General features: G+C 39.6%; 1 protein-coding gene across 4 annotated transcripts in view; it reads right to left on the reverse strand.

Annotated features, from left to right (window-relative positions):
* Nucleotides 1-918: 918 nt before the first annotated feature.
* ZFYVE28 (zinc finger FYVE-type containing 28) overlaps nucleotides 919-17,144 on the reverse strand; it is a 146,010-nt gene continuing 129,784 nt past the window's right edge. For 2 of the 4 annotated variants that reach the window (XM_066317384.1, XM_066317382.1), the window contains 5 exons: nucleotides 15,487-15,638; nucleotides 14,805-14,921; nucleotides 13,145-13,249; nucleotides 1,998-2,101; nucleotides 919-1,079 (listed from right to left, as the gene is read on the reverse strand). In XM_066317384.1, the coding sequence (XP_066173481.1) occupies nucleotides 948-1,079; nucleotides 1,998-2,101; nucleotides 13,145-13,249; nucleotides 14,805-14,921; nucleotides 15,487-15,638 (610 nt within the window). In that variant the 3' untranslated portion in view covers nucleotides 919-947. Of the gene's footprint in view, nucleotides 1,080-1,997; nucleotides 2,102-13,144; nucleotides 13,250-14,804; nucleotides 14,922-15,486; nucleotides 15,642-17,144 lie in introns of all 4 variants that reach the window. The other 2 variants (XM_066317381.1, XM_066317383.1) reach the window with 1 other exon arrangement.

Genomic DNA, 17,144 nt, shown 5'->3' on the forward strand with positions numbered 1-17,144 from the left:
CCTTCTCTGTCTGACCATTCTGTAAGACCTTTTGGATATCTCATTACATATATGCCTTTTAAAAAAAACCTCAGTATGGGAGGAATAATTTGTCTAGTCTACTAAATTTTGCTGCCAAATTGTCAAAAGTATCTATTTTAATATGAATTAATTTATTTGGTAACCACTTCCTCTGAAGTTTGTTAAGTTTTAAATGCTGATATAGAAACCAAACCTCTGTGTCAGACTTTTATTACAAGATTTAGCATAAATGATTCAGATTATAAATACTTCCGAAACTCCAAACTATGGAACTGGAAGTTGTAAAAATTTTTAGAAGACAACCTGGAGTTATTGCTCTGCTTGGTAAATGAAAGGCAACAGAAATATACTGTTTTAGTGCCTTCAGTGCCTCCTATGGGATTCACTGAAAAATTTGCCTTTGTAAATAGTGAATACAGATTTGAAATAGATTTTTTTATTAATCCTAGCATAGGTACAAAAATCTAGAAATGGGGAAGTTTAATGGCAGCAGGTAGGAGAGTGCTGATGCCCACAGCCATGCTGGGATTCCAGTGGGCACAGGAGTGTCTGAGCTTTGGGACTGATCTGCTGGCGATGGACTAATTAACTGGCTACTCTGTTCCTAGCATGTAAGATAAGCAGCAATGCCTGTTCAATTCTCGGAGCCCTATTTCCTTCCACACAGTGCATTTGTTCTGCATATGGCATCGTAACATTAATGTTATAAATTTATGGAAGACTGTACTGTAGCCTTAGAGCTACAGACGCTTCATAGTTCCCTTTAGCAGCTTAGTAAAACGCAATAAAAACTGTACAAAATTTATAATAATGGATGTCAAAGCCTACATGCCCTCACTGGGTCCCTCTTTCAAGTTAATCCTTGGCTTAGGTCAAATATATCAGTCCATGTAAGACTCCAGAAGACAAACCAGTAGTTTAATATGTCAGATACCAGCTCTGTCACTATAGAAAGGAGTGACATGGAACATGTAACAGTGAGTGCAAACACGGACAGGCTTCATCTGGCCATAACGAGGTAATGGAGCAGAGTGGGAGGAACAGCGGGAACAGAAGATCTGAAAAACAAGAGGGAAATTTCTCTCAGTTCCTCTGAAGAACAGGATGGTTGATTTCAAGGGAGGGGAGAGAAGATTGTATGAGTTGGCAGCAGCACCGTCCTCAGCACAGCAAAGGAAGGGTCCCAGCAGGCAATCCCTACCCAATGATCAGTTTATCTGGCCAGGCTCAATCCCTCTGGTGAGGGTGCCCAGCACTGACAGTAGCCAAGGCTGGCCTCTCCACCTCTGCAGGTCATAGCGAAGGCAGCTCCATCGGAGGTGCAAAGAAGCATCTCTCTCAGTTTTAAAGAAAGACTAGGGAAATATTAGTGAATATCTCCGAATTTCATATTCCTGCAAAGTCCACTACATGGTTATGAAAGCAGCTTCTCTACCCTCTTCCTTTCTAACTGGTACACCAGCAAGCATGCAAAATGGGATTCCAGATTTCTGGCTTCTTGTGGTACACGACTGCTTTTTTCTCCCTCACTCCCTCTTCTGCCCCTACAAACTTGCCAAGCAGCAGCCCTACACACCAGAGTGCTCCTGCAAAGGTTTGGAAAGAAAGCAAAGGGACACACTGTCCCTGCAGCTGAGCTGTGAGTGCATCACCCCTGGCAGTGCAGGCTGCCCTGGTTCATTAGAGCTTCCAGCAGTAGTCCGGAGTGACTCTGTGTTGGAGTGGGGAGCGTTCTAGGACCTCAACAGGGAATTGTGCCTTTAGCTTTATACAGTTTATTGCTGTATAAAAGTCAAACCACTCCCCAACCTTTAAACATAAGCTGAGAGTTGGCAGCCCAGGTACACAAAAGCACCTGTGAATTGAGAACCCCAGCTAAGCGTGCACATTTTGCTGTGCAGCTGGGTTGCTGTGGTACACATGAATTTGCTGCTCTCTTTGGTAGGTAGTTCTCACAGGTCTGACTGAGTCATTACCTTGCCACAGCTCCGACAGTGGTGTTTCCTGCGAATGACTGTGAAAGGAGCCTTGCATGCAGTGCAATAGCTGCAGACTTCATCTGGAACCCAGTCAGGAGGATCTGTTAGGAACACAGCAACAAAAGGGAATATAAATCAAAAGAGAGTAAAACCAAACATGTGATAACCAGATCCTCAAGGAAGTAGGGAGACAAAAATATAAAAGCAGCAACAGAAAATATAACAGAAATAACTTGCATTTCTCCAGATGCTTTGCAAACAGTAGCTAAGTGAGTTCAGGATGCCCAGGAGGGCCCAACTCCCCTCTTCTCTGCCAGGCACCCCCACCTTTGGGCAGAGCACATCAGGAATTAAAATGGTCCAGGACAGCTTTGAGCTTGAAATAAAATCTATCTTAGTCAAATGCAAGTGGCAGGGAAAAGGGGATAAGCAAAATAAACTAAGACAAGAGATTATTAAAGCAGAGCTGGATCACAGGTGTTTTTGTCAGTACCATACACCGTCAAAACAAGCTTAGAGCTGAGATCATTGCCAGCCTCTTCAGCCTTCCCTCCAGAAACGCCAACTGCTTTTCTGCAATTAGGCAAGCAACAATACAGGTAATAAACCCAAAGCCTGATTACCATCTGCTAAATTACTAGAACTCTTACTGGAAGTCACCAGTAACTACAGCAAAACCACAAAATCAAGTGTACAAGGCCTAGCAGAGAGAAAGAACTTGCCCATTACCACGAACAGCATGTCTCAGTTGTTTACGTCTCCTGTGAGCTCTCCAACCTCCCATAAAAGACAAGCAGGGAAATGATTTGGTTTTGGCAAGGCAGAAGGTATCAGGCTCCCTTCTGTTGAGCTGTTTCTGCTCATGACAGGCTGACATGACCTCAAAGAGTCTGGAGTTACAAGTGTAGAAATGATGAAGCTGACTGCTTAATTAAGTTGATAAAAATCTAATGAGTGCAAATCAACTTCTGTCCAGAAGGAATCCATGGACACAGTGAACATGAACTGCTGGGTGTATTTATCCAAGTTCCCTGTATGCAGCTTATTTCTAAGTATTATTTACAGTTTGCAAGCCATGCAGTTGCTGATTTATAAACCTGACAAGCAAGATCCGTGCCTCCAGGAGGATACTATCAAACAACAAAATATATGGTGCAGTTAATGCAGAGGTTAAGAGGGCTATAGCTACAGGCAGAAAGATAATTAAATAAAAAATCCACTATTTTGTTCCAACATAACTATGACCAGTTTTCGTGTGTTTGTCACATTGCAACATTTGTCAAAAGTACAAAGGATATAGCATTCAATGTAACAAACTGCTCAAAAAGCAGATTAATAAAAAAAAAGAGAACTTGGAATTTTACTCAGCTTTTATAGGCTTCTCTGAACTATTTTAGAGGTCAAACCAGCTTAAGGAAACTATCTTTCACATAATGAGCATATCAGTCTGATAAAGGTTACACCTAGAAGGCCAGTAACCAAAACTAGATGTTGATGTGCAGAGAAATTACCAATGTGGTGGGAAAAAGGAGATTGCACATAGAAGCCTTCGCCTCACCCCTGAGAACAGTTCACCAGAAAATGTTCTGTGGGGACACAAGGCTACAGACTCCTGGTTCAAAGGCAGGGTTCCCTTCAGCATCAGGGAGAAGTAAGACTGCCAGCTTAAGACAAGCATTAATAACAGTGGAGCCAAGAGATTCTCCTTTCCACTTCTTTTCCTTTCCTGCAATCTCCCAGGACACTACATGTATCTTGCCCAGTGAAACTTACTCCTAATATCAGTTTCTGATGTAGATTTTGTGACCTTTTTGTCACTTTCTCTGATCTGAAACCATGGCAAGCCTGATGGAGCATCCTCATGTTCTCCATCCAGGAGGCCCCTTGGGTTATCACATAGATCCAAAACAAAAAGAAAAAATCTGAATCAGTAATAATGCTCCTGTTTAAAACTTGTCTCTATATAGATTATGTTTTCAGGGATTTAACTATCCATTGATTCTCACTCATTTTGAAGACAGCAAAATTTAGGAAGTTATTCAAGCTCTGTGCTGCCAGGTCTCCCTCTGCTGATCTGGTGGAAGCAGGCTTGGTAAGATGCTCAATTTGATACCGACGGTTTACCAACTGCATTCCAGTGTGGGCTACCAGGTTCAGATCATTACTGATTTTAATATTCACAGAAAAGCCACAAAGCACAGGCCCTTTCTGTACCCCCTGCAGCATCCCAAAGTGATATGTCACTTCTGCAGCAGCTGCAGCCATCAACACTCCTTCCCACAGATCACACACATTGTAAGTCAACACAAGCCCACCACAAAGACTCTGAAACTCATCATCAGAAAGCGGCTTTCTTATCAGCTGTTGAATTTTTGGTTTGGGTTTCTTTGAGGGTTTCTTTGCTTTGTTTTTGGGGGAGAAAGACACAGTTGTTTCTTCTCCCCTCCCCCCATACTTTTCTGTTGTTAGCCTTGAAGTGCAATGCTGAAAAAGTTACTTTTTAATTGACCTTGCATGGATTTGCCTCCATGCTAAATAAAAAGAATCTGCAAAATAAAACCCCCGAAACCAAAACAAAACCCCAAAACAAAAATAAAACCCCACAAACAAACAACAAACTTCCCCCACAAAAAACCAAATAAACAAAAACCCAAACTCACCCTGCAAATTTTGATAAATAATGATCTTAAACTAATAATAACAATCACATAATCCATAATTCACAGTTACAGAATCCCTCGCCTGACAGACGAACTCATCTGAAAACTTGGTCTTTGTAAAAATTAATTCACAACTCACTGGCAATGTACAGAAACAGTGCAACCCTCTCCACAGAGCACTCTCCCACAGCCACACTGGTGTCACATCAGCTGATTCACGAGTCAGTAGGGTGGCTAAAGGGCACATTTTCCCCAGACAGTGACTCACCGGCAGGGGTGCACAGCCAGTCCCGTTGCCTCAGGGGTTTAGTGCCCTCCCCACATCCCGACTGCTCGCACCAAGATCTGCTGCACTGCAGCACACCCCCAAATAGTAACACTTGGTTATGTAACAGCTTTTAACATTCAAAAGGCTGTACAAATGTAATTGCTTTAATCCTCATCACCCGGCTACAGTCAGTGTGTGGGGAGAAATCAGGAGAGGGATGTCTTGCACAAAATCACAGAGGTGCAGCACTGAAGCAACATTTGAAATAGGGAACTTTGGGCCACTACCCCAAGGCCTTTCCTTCCAGCTGACTGAAAATGGCCTTACACTGACTATGAACACAGAACTGTGAGACTGTGCACTTAGAAACAAAACGCAGTCCTGGACTGGAGTCAAAGCGCTCACCCCAACAGGAAGGATGAAGTCCTGATGATTTGGTCTCTCCAAGCCCATGCAAGTCCTGGTGGCAACGGGATGCCACCCTTTGGTTTCCTTCCCCAGCCGCATCTCGCTCAGCCTCGGGAGCGCCCTCTGTGACTTACACACATCAACGATTGCGTCACTGGGCTTTTTTTAGAACAGGCTTTTGAAATACTCTCTGAAGAGCCCTCTCATGAGGGGATAAAGCTTCACTGAGAGGAGCGGAGAGTGCGTTACACGGATTAAACCCCGAGCACGAGCCTGAAGATGTGCTGGAAGCAGGGCAGCAGCACAGCATCCACAGGCTTTTTATGTTACAGTCCTTCTCCAGGCTACGCCGCTCCATTAGCTCTGCATGCTGCGGCAAATAGCAACATCCAGTCTCTGAAGCATTATCTGCCTGTGCTTTGGGGAGTTGGACAAGGAAGGGAGGGAAAACCTTGTTCCTGGGCTAATTGGCCCAGTGCTTTATCATGCAATGAGAGTTTGGAGAAGTCTGCTGGGAAATGGATGAAGTCCACAGCACAAACATCAAAGAGGAGAAGGAAGGGAAGGAAGGGATTAATGAGACAGACTACAGATATAAATTTTAGAAGAAAACATTAAAAGCGTGCACAGAAATAAAAGGCAGAGAAATGAAGAGAAACAAGTTTTTAAATGAATAAGAAACAAGTTTAGCAAAAGGAAAAGGCACAAGATAAAATTAAATACTGTTAAGACTGAAAAAGGCTCTTAACTATTCAAATATCTTGCATTACAGTTTCTCATAAATCATGGAATTTTACAGTCTTTTTATTTATTCTGTAGCTTTTAGCATTCACCTTTACATGTTTATACCTATCTCATTAGCTAAAAACATTTTTTGCTACAAAAGTTAGTAAGTCAGATAAATCCAAGATGCTGGAGCTTGAAGAAAACCATAATCATGGACAAAAAAATCACAGACACTGTAAACTGTCATAAAGAACACATTGATTAATTTGGCTTATATATGCGCATTAGACCTAATGCAGTCCCATCTAATCTTAGAAAACCAAGATCATCTTTCTGTCTCAGAACACGAGGAAGAGATCATGGACCTGGATCCATCCACTGTGATGACCGAAACATTAGCCCAGAAAAGCTGAAGTTTTTTCCTGTGGTGCTGAGACACAAGAGACCAATGTGGAGAGAGAAATAACCCCAAAAGTTGTTGGGAGCTTGCAGAAGGCTAGCAAATCTATACTCTGGCAGAAAACAAATCAGAGACATGCACACCATGACTCCCTGTTGAAGAACAGCTGCTAAACCCTAAGCTTATAGTGGTTTGTGTTACAGTCAGACAATTCCGAGAAAACATCCCTTTCTGCATCTTTTGTTTCTATCAAGTATTCCTAATGCAGAACTCCAAATCAAAGTTCCTCCTGCACTGATGTGTGTTAGATTTCAGAGCACATCATGCAAAATAACCCTGATTACATTTCTTACCAAACCAACCTGCAGAGGGCTGCTCCTACAGCAGCCTGTGGAACTGACACTGCTGCAGCCGTCACAGCACATTACCCTCACAGCTGAAAAAAGGGTCAGGTGGGCTTGCTGGAGCTCTTCCAATGAAAGCAGGACTGTAAATTCTCACAGTTTTAAGCACAGAAAGTAGAAACTAAGGTGACTTGACTTTACCCCCTCACTTCAACTGCCACAGTAAAATGAACCTTTTTTGTCCCTCATCACACCTGGCTTTCCACATGTCATTCTGGGCAATCTCTGACTTTGATGTAAGATTTATAATAGGCAATTACAATTGCCTATTAGAATACAAACTAATTGTCCTTGCACAGTAGATTCAGTGCTGATTACACAGCCAGCTTCAATTTTTTTTTTTAAATTATGCTTAATGAAATTTGATGAAAATTTTGGGGGTGAGGGAGGAAAGAGGTACAGACTTCTTAGCTTCAGCTCTGGTCAAATAGCTTTCTTAGGATGATATTTCTGTGCAAATCTAGAAAGCTTTCACCAAGACACAGAGCTTTGCAAACTTGGGCTCAAGCCTCTGCTCTGCCTGATTCAACATCACCTTGAAGGATGTCATTCTGTGTCCATTCTGTCCATAACCAGCAACTGGTTTTTTCTGGCAAAATCATTATTTATATACAATGGAGCAACTCTCATAGAAACACTGGTTTCCACTGAGATATGGGTCAAATCTTTACTTCGAATCAGATGGACTCCGATCTTCTGTATAACCATTAGTAGGAATATTTTCTTTAAGACCTACCAATCATGACAAAATAGAAGAAAAGTTGATAATGTAGATCTACATAAAACATACCAGAATACTCAAAACATGTATTTATTAGACAAAAAGTTTCAAACCTAATCAAAATCCCAGTCATGATGTTACAGAGTTAAATAAGCCTGTTCTTCACAGTACTTAGGGGATGCTTTCCTGTAAGTACTGCAAGGAAGTCTCAGCAAGTTCCACATAGTGCCAACAAAGAGGAATATTCTTTGAGAAGGGAAAAAAAACTTCTTAAAGCCAGTTCTTAAAGCCTAAGTCAGATCCAATTATTGCACTACAATCTAAAACCTGTAAGAATCCTGTAATTCTACATGCATGATTAAATATGTTCCATTGATTATAAAACATTGCCTCCATATGGAAATTTGATGCTAGATTCCTTTCTCACACAGTGTAAGCAGAGCTGCTGAAAAAAGGAAGAGTGAAAAGTTATGTGGACAGAACATGTTTGGCCACTGAACCATGGAACAGTTTAACTTCTTTCATTTACAAGGTGTTGCTGGTGTGTTGCAGAATTTCTTAGAGAGCAAGGACATGATTTATATTTGGATTTAGGTTTGAGCTACCACAGCCTGGGCCCCAAATTCAGCCCTGTGAAGCCTGTGGCACAGTCAGAAATTATGTTAAGGTGTGTACATAGGATAGTAGGTTTCTAGGTGTTGATAAGTATAGTTTTGTAGTGTGAGCATTTTAGCCACCTTAAGAATAAGATAAATAATTTTTGTTTGCATTCTTTTTATGACCTGTAACTGTAAACCATTCTGAAGTGTATATAACCTGCCATTTGAGATAGAATAAACAGACAACATCATATTAACCATATCGGTCTGATCTATGTTGCTCTGATTCCAGACTTTCCAAGTTTTAGGGGTTCCCTGACTACACTGGTCATCATTATAAATAACAGAGTAACCATGGGCACACAGACTACAAAAGAAAATCTGAAGCATTCAGCTGTGGCTGACAGCTATTTCAAGAGCCCTGGTGATTAGATTCTGCACATACACGAGTGGTGGGTTTTTCTGACCTCGTGACTTCTTACTGCAACAAAAACACAAGCTTGAGCCTCAGGACTGTGAACTTCTGAGTTGTGCTTGTGCTGCTGGTTAGGGAGCAGTCAGGGCCTGTGACTAGACAGGAGCAGGTGGGGTGGCAAGGGATTAGGGAGAAATAGTGCACGCTGTGAAGCAAACATGCTAACAGTACTTGGCACAAACAGGTACTTGTACTAGCAGCCACAGCAAGTCCATTATATTTGCAGTTTCAAGTAGGTGGTAGTGAGCAAGGCAGCTCTGTACAGATGCTAGAGGGATCAGGAGTGAAAATGTACTTTGAGCTGCAGAGAGAGCTGAGATGCTACAGCAAATGTTTTCATGGAGCACCAATAGCTTCATAATGCTTGCTGGTTTTCCTTAAGAAAAATCTTTAGATTTCTAGATATCTCATGCTTATTCTAGGACAAGAAGTGTAACTCGCTTTCTTAGCCTGCCTTTAATGTCATTAAATATATTCATATTTCCCTCAGTCATAACAGATCAATTCTCCTGAGTAACAAGTTCTCCCAAAACACATGTACAGTAAAACTCAGATTTGCCTAAGTTTAGTATTAAAACCATCAAGCTCACAAGGATAAATGTAATGCTCCCAAATATGGTGACCAGGGTCACACTTATGCTTTATCCCATTAACAAACTGATAAATGAAAACAAAAAAAGGCAATGATTTTGAAGCCAAAAAAGTTAGGAAGTTACTGTGTGTGTGTGTAAACCTATGTATACACATGGGAATCTGCTAGCAAATACAAAGCAAGTTTTCTGTTAGGGCTAGAAATATGATGCCAGATGCATAAATTGCAGAAAGACACCAAGCTTCTAATTCCCCAGTGTTTGGTCTTTCTTAAGTTGTACTGCATATTAAGAATGACACAGCTCTGTCCTGATCAGGGATGCATTTACACTGGGTTAAGTAAGAGCAATTTTCTTACATTTTCAAACACAGAGGTTTCCTTTACATTGTGTGACACATGCTGCTCACTCTCAGTTAGCTCTCATCCAACAGTGGTTTGTCCAAGGTGGAGCTCAACAACTTCCCAACAAGGCTCTTCCTGTAGTGGTTTGTAGCTCACCAGGGCACAGGGAGAAAGGCAGTACCATGGAAGTTCCCAGCACACAGGCCCCTTCTGCTGTTACTGTAATTCAGTGCAAGCACCACAGGCAGCCAAGAGCCCAACCTTAGTGCCCGGTTGTAGCCTGCCACTACAATTTGCTTTGAGTTTATACACAGAACTTTGTACCCCACTGGCCATCACCTCCATCATACAACCAGGACAAGAAATTTTACCATATTTAAAATTTACTTATTGAATATTGCATAAATTAATATTCTACCACAGGAAAATAAAATTTGTTTTACATTCTCTCCTTATGAATATATATAATTTTTAATACTCCATGAAGTATAAATGAATCTACTTCCTTGACAATAATCTGAGAGCATTAGGACGACAAAGATTAACATACAGACCACAGGCTCATGCTTTTGTTTTGGAATGCCAATTAATCTGTAGTTTATTGTATTTCAACCTTCTGAAGGTCACAGGATTTAACTCCTAAACCCTTGCCAATGTCAGTTGCTCATAATAAACATTCATATTTGTTTTATGACCCAGACCAGCTGGTGGTTTTATATACAATAAGAATGAGAAATCTGACAAAAACAAGTGATTCATCTTCATAATGTGAGTAGAAGCTGAAACCTTCAATACAATCTTAAGGCCATTTATTTGTTCAGGTTGCTGGGCTTGCTTTCAATTTTGGTTTATATTTTTTTTTTTAATACCATTGATTGAATACAATCTAGAACATGTGCTACATTTGGTTAGAGGGATTTATTTAATAATATGGAATAGCTTTCCTGGCAGGTAGTTGGCTGGACCTTCTCAATCTGATACATACTCTGCCACAATGGCAGAAGGGAAGAGCTACTGATGTGCTCCTTTGCTTAAAACTGTTTTCACTTTCAGTTAAAATAATTGAGTGACCTGGGGTAAAGGACTGACATACAAAAAAGGAATTAATTAACTTTGATGCAATGCTCTCAGTCTTTGCATTGAATCCATTTACAGTGATAACTGTGGTGTATTCCTGTACTCCTGTTGATGGCTCATGGCCAGATTTGGCCTGAAGAACAAACCCACCAGGCTCACTGCAAGAAATAGGGAACAATGTTCAAGAAGCAAAAGTTGCCTTATCCATCAGCCATCTTCCACCTGAACCCAAACATCACACAAAGTCAGGGGCTGTTCCTTCCACAGTTCCTTCCAGCAAAAACAAGATACATGGGGAGGTCTTATAAGAGAGGGAAAAAGGCACATGGCTGCTGAGGTTAAATCTTGGTGGAAGTTTATGCCTCATGCTAGATGCCTAAGGGATGGCAAAACCATGTGTCCCATTAGCTATCCCTGCATAGCTCAGCAGAAAAAAGTCTGCACAGTGTTGCCAGCAACGACAACTTGTGACCTGAAGGAACAGGGGTTTGGCACATGTTGGAGGTGAGGGGTGTTTCTAAATTTCCCATAAATTCAGCATATTGACCCACTTCAGATGTCCTTTTTAGTACACTTTCTGTGACTTCTTGTGTTTTTGAAGGTGGAGCTCATCTCCGTACTCCTCAGCATCCTCTGTCTCTTTGGGATACATAAAATTCCCCTTATTTCAGTAAATAACATTCCAACTCACTTCACTAAACATGAAACATTCCCCATGCCAACAGCAGTTGCCATGAAAGGCTGAAGAACCTTAAAAGCTGAGCAACATGCCAGAGAAGAGAAGTGACTTTGCTGTGACAAAATACACATCCACTATGAGAGGCTTATGTAGCATCCTGCAGTTTAGAATAAGCGGCTTCCAAGTTCTCTAAGTCAAATTCACCAATGGCATCAGCATCGATCCAAAACAAAAGACAATGAATTGAAGTGTTGGAGAAGGAATAATCTCGCACTCTTTTGCAATCTAGCCTACACATGGTAAGGATTTTGCTTAAAGATTTGTTCCTCCATGCACCTTCGGTGACATTCTGAATTACAGCACAATAGAAAAAATCAATTAAAATGACTACTGAATAGTTCTTTATCTGCCTCGAAATTACCTTCCTCCAGAAGAGATAATATTTCTACAGTGCATGATAAATGAATTAGCCCTGCTGTTCTAAATAGATTAAATTCTTCAGCCTGCAGCTTCAGAAGGGTAAGCAAGAAAACTATGGGTTTTATATAAGCACAAAGTAAGTTATAAATATGTAGTATTACTCTAAAATCTAATCTTAAAAGAGTTCTTTTTCTCCCCCGTGATTTCTGATCTTTATTACAAATCACATCAACCAATATTTTTTTTCTGTTGGTCACCACCGTCCACATACAAGCAGAGGCTCACACTGCTTTATCACCCAGCTCTGTCATCCTGCATTCCAAACCTCTCACTGGAAGGAGAGTAGCGTACGTGGATGAATACATAACAGTACATCAAAGTTTTAAAGCACAAGAAAATTACTGCACACTTGAGTTTCTGGGAAGCTCGGATACAGTTTCATAGCTGATGGTTGTCTTGTACTTCTCACTTGACCACAGACATATTACAGCTCTAATAATTGGGCTCCTGGTGTGCTGAAACCACCACTTAGCCCTGAAGATCAAAGCTGATTGCTTTCTTGTTTGCTCCCTGTCATATATCTCTTTTCTTATTCTTTGACTGCAAGTGCTCTGATGTCTTTTAATCCATTTTTTATACTGAGTTTGCCATAATAGGACTTTAGCCCATAACTAACTCTGAAGAAGCTCAGATTAATAAAAGAAAAACAACTTGTGAGCTTTCAGAATACTTGAATCTCAACCAAAACGTTGAGATTTACATGCTTTCTTCATTCTTACCATGTACTCAGTGAGATGTGAGCAAGGATGGTACATTCTTACCATGTACTCACTGAGATTTGAGTCTCAGCAGACTTACCTAAACCTATCCTTTTCTTTAAAACAATATGGCGAAGAATGTGAAAATATTAGCCAAAATAACTTGATCAAAGACAAAAACAAAGAAAATACGAAAGGCACTTCTACCTTGGGATGAAGCAGCACATCCACATGCAGCAAATGATATAAAAACCCTCTTAGGATTTGGCTGAGAAGACCTTAGAGCTTTCCATCTCACATAGCCCTCAGAAACTCATCAGATGTAACATCACACACTGTATTAAATATACACCTTTACTATACAGACCCCTTCTGCACTGATACAGAGGAATTCATACTCAATATGACAATTTGTGGATGAGAGTTTCTCAAGGCTGTTAGAAAAAACCTGAAAGAAACATGCTCAGTTTACCTTCTGACTTTGTCTCTAAAACAGCATGACAACATTTTATACTCACTTTCCAGAGCCAAACATTAAAAGGCTTTTCATTTTAATGATCACTTTTTTATACATTGGTGTTATCTCATTTTAATTCTTCGAAAAAAAGAAAATACCTTCAAAGTCCCCATCTCTGGCTTTTGCTGCAAGTTCTGAGGATGATATACTTTCTTGACATAAAGCACAGTCTTCCAATGCTGCATTCCTTAAACCATGATTAACTGTAAAACAATTCAGAAAGAACTCATATTTTTCCAATTTTCACTTCAAAGATTCACGTTAGAACGTTCATAGGATTAGACCACAATAGCACCTTCTTACACTTCTTGCTTTTCCTCTACCCTGACACAAATAGTGATTTACAAGTCTCTTATTCTTCTTTGGGATGACAACAGAAATGAAAGATGCTGTTATTACAGGACATGTAGTCTTCTTACTTCTGCTAGTTTACCTGCATCTACACTTTATTTCCCAAATCTTAACTAGGATCCTTTAATACAAGTAGATTTTGAGAACACTGAGAGATTCCCAAGGTGAATCACACACATCAAATCACATACATCGAGGAGAAACCTCACCCCAAAACTTCCCTTTTTTCACTCATTTTGATTATGCTTACTTTTGTCAATACCATCTTTTTTAATGTAAGAGTTCATCCATTAGACATTCCATCCATCCAAGGACTATTGATTAATAGATATTTCCCAGTGATAATTCTTTTTACAGCTCCAGTTTCCTTATTAGTCTTATTTGAAGGTTCAGGAATTCTCATGTTCTCTTCCTAGAAATTCTGTCTAACCCCATATGTTTTAACAATAAAAAAAGCCAGTCTATTTTCACATCGTGACAGACTGCCACCATAAAACTGTTGTGAAAGTTTCAACCAAAACTAACAGAAGACTGTAATGCATGTTGTGCATTACCCCACTGCAGAATTGGAACTGGAGGGTAGGTTTTTTCTGCTAACTTGATCAAACTTCGAACTAAGTGTTTCACATAAAAAACCTCAATGCGTTTAAATGAAACTCAGAAACAAAAGGTTTTCAATCTGGAGGAAAGGAAGTAGGAAGAAGAGCTCTGGTCACACTTTCAGATGCTGGTAGTTGTGATGATAACAAAAGACAAATCTAATTGCAGCCTTGTTGGGATGACATGGTTATTCATAGATAAGTTAGTAGACATGCCACTTAAAAAAGAAATAATAAACATGGTCACAGAGGAAAAAAAAAAAATCTTTGGTTGGTTCATGATCTAGTTTGGGTTCCATTACTTTAATTATCTAGAATTGAAATGTGGCATTTTTGTATCTTGAAGGCAAATTCTTCAATTTCTTTAAGACAGGACAGATTTCAGCATTTTACTGAGCATTCCCATCTTCTAGTCTGTTCTTTGCTAACTTAAAATGTACCCAGTATGAAAAAATCTGGGGGAAAAAAATAAAGGTATGAAGTCCAAACCCTGCATAAATTATGGGCTATAAACTATATGGGCTACTGTGTGCTGCTGCTAAATACAGAAATATGGAAACAGCAGATGAACTCTGAAGACTAACTCTTTTTAGTATTTGCCTTAAGACAAACTCCTGTGTTCCTGTACAGGGACTTCATCAGACTGTTTACAGTCTGTTTCCATAACTCCTTTTAAACTTAGGTGAATCACTGTATAGTGAATCCTTTCAAAAAGATAGCAATATGTTAGGGGAATTTGTGTCAAATGGATCCCCACTGGGCTACCATCAGAAATTCATTATAGAAAACAAATGTTCAGATCTTTTACCTTTCTTCTGCTTTTCCTTGTCTTCTGTTTCAGGTTTGGTTGCCATAACTTCAAACAAGGTCTTTAAGATACTTCTCAGATCACTAGCATAGTTTGTCTGCAGCTGGTCAGCGACACCTTAGAGTTTGAGAAAACAGGTAAATAATTTCAAGACTGTTACACCATCCTTTAAAAAACGTACTTAAATCTGCCTGTTAGTACCAGTAATGGCCTCACTTATTTTTAGGGGTCACTTGCTCATGTTAGGAATAAAAAGCGAACATCTGATTAAACCAATTCTCCATAATGGCCAAGTTACATTCTGGTTTTTATGCTACCTGCAAGCCAATATAGATCTTCCTTATCCTTTGTCAGGAAATATTGAGAGATTCATTCTGCATGAAAATGGAACTGCTCAATCAAATTTCATTCCTTGAACACAACAGGGCATCCCCAGAGAAAAATTAAACCTGGTACAAGTCCAACTTCTTCAACACTACAAGTCTAAGATGTCAGCGTCTGATTCTGTAAGTTCCAAACAGGTAACAGGTCCTTCCAAACCAGACTGCAACTTAGGCCCCAAAAACAGTCTTCCTGAAACTTCATCTCTAGTCCTTTCTACCACAATTTGATGTGCAAAAACCCCAAAACATAAACCAAAAAACCCCACTACAATAGTTTAAGGATTCAGTGATTCTCATACCTGAGATACAGACAAAAAGGCGGTGAATAAGATCATTACTGCCATGAAATCTAGATCTGATCTTCTCTCGTGTGGCAATTTTGGCAGCCTGTAAAGCAAGCTGGATTTCTTCCTGATCGATGTCATCAGATGAACAAGAACTTGTCATTAAACTGCTGTCAGAGAAAAAAATAATGTAAAGGAAAGTAATGTAAATCTTTGCTCTGTTGTTCAGGATGTTCAGCAAATCCTAAAGGATTTTATGACTCAGGCAAAACTCTATAGTACCAGAACTAATTGCTGCAAATTCTGGTTGAAGTAAATCAGCATGGAACCAATCACCATCACATTTGATTTTCACTCTGTGACAGCTGCAAAAAAACTTTAAGCAGAAAATCACTTGTCTGTATTTTACTGCATTTTCCCTTAGCTGTTACAAAGTACTGCAACCATTTTTCACATCGACTTTTAAAAGCTCAGGCCCGAGACCATAACTCCACCAAAAATCCTGAAGGGGAATACCAACCTAAAAATGAGAAGGTCAGTTCTGAAGTCAACTTAGAAATTTATGAACATGGAAATTATTTGGGAAAAAGAAGAAATTCTGAATTATGTTACCTTAATATAGCAAGAACAGAATCTAAATATAACTACATCAAAAAAATGGAGAGAGCAGCAATAAAATATGATTTACACAGTAGAGGTAGGTTAATTCCCTTACAAATGTAACATTAGAAATTGCTGAAATGTCAAACTATTGTAAAGAATGGCTCATCAACTCTAAAGAGATTTAAATATGCCACCAAGTGTCTACTCAAACTTTAAATTTTCTTTTAAAAACCAGCTATTCCCACATTTTCACCACCACCCCTACCACTTTTCTCTTACAGAGAAGAAGCTTGAAACAACCTGAGACAGGTGGTGAAGTGTTGGGGAGAATGTTCAAATATCAGGAATTACCTTTTTGTAAATCAAGATGTTTAAAACAGGAAGTACTTAGGGGAAAAGTAGCTCTTTGCCCCTAAAAACCCCTAAATGGGACTAGAGTGCAGGATGTAACTACACTGAAGTCCTAAGGATTCACTGTGCTGATTGAAGGAGACAGGAGCCTTCTTACTCCACTACATTTAAGTCATTTTTCTCCATATATTGGAAAGAAATTAATATTGCCAATTATTACAAAAACCTAGACTATTTTACTTAAAATCATACTTTTGCTGTCCAAAACCCCAGCACTCTTCACTTTACAGACAACTACCGTGTTAAAAGAAGGGTTGCTTACTGCATGTATAAGTAACACATATAACAAAACAGTAATTTCTAACACATTTTGAGTTCAATCTGCTTTCATCAGGTGCAGAAACATTCACCATCTTGCAGATGCCATCCTTATGGCAGAAGGCATGAATAGTTATTTTGGGAGAAGACACATAGGTAACATATTTATTTATAACAAAGTCTTACAGGATATAGTTTTCAAATTCTACCTGTACAGGTAATCCTTTGAAATACAAACCAGAAGTAATTATGCCAACCAATCTTAAAAGCCCTAGGAAAAACAGACTGAAAATAAATAAGTACTGGAGATGAGTTATTGATAGAAATTAGCAATGGAAGATGTGTAGCATGAGTACCCTAACTGGCCCCCCATTTTTTCAAACACAGAGTAAAGACAAGGC

This window comes from Sylvia atricapilla, chromosome 4, assembly GCF_009819655.1.
Source record: "Sylvia atricapilla isolate bSylAtr1 chromosome 4, bSylAtr1.pri, whole genome shotgun sequence".
NCBI lineage: Eukaryota > Metazoa > Chordata > Aves > Passeriformes > Sylviidae > Sylvia > Sylvia atricapilla.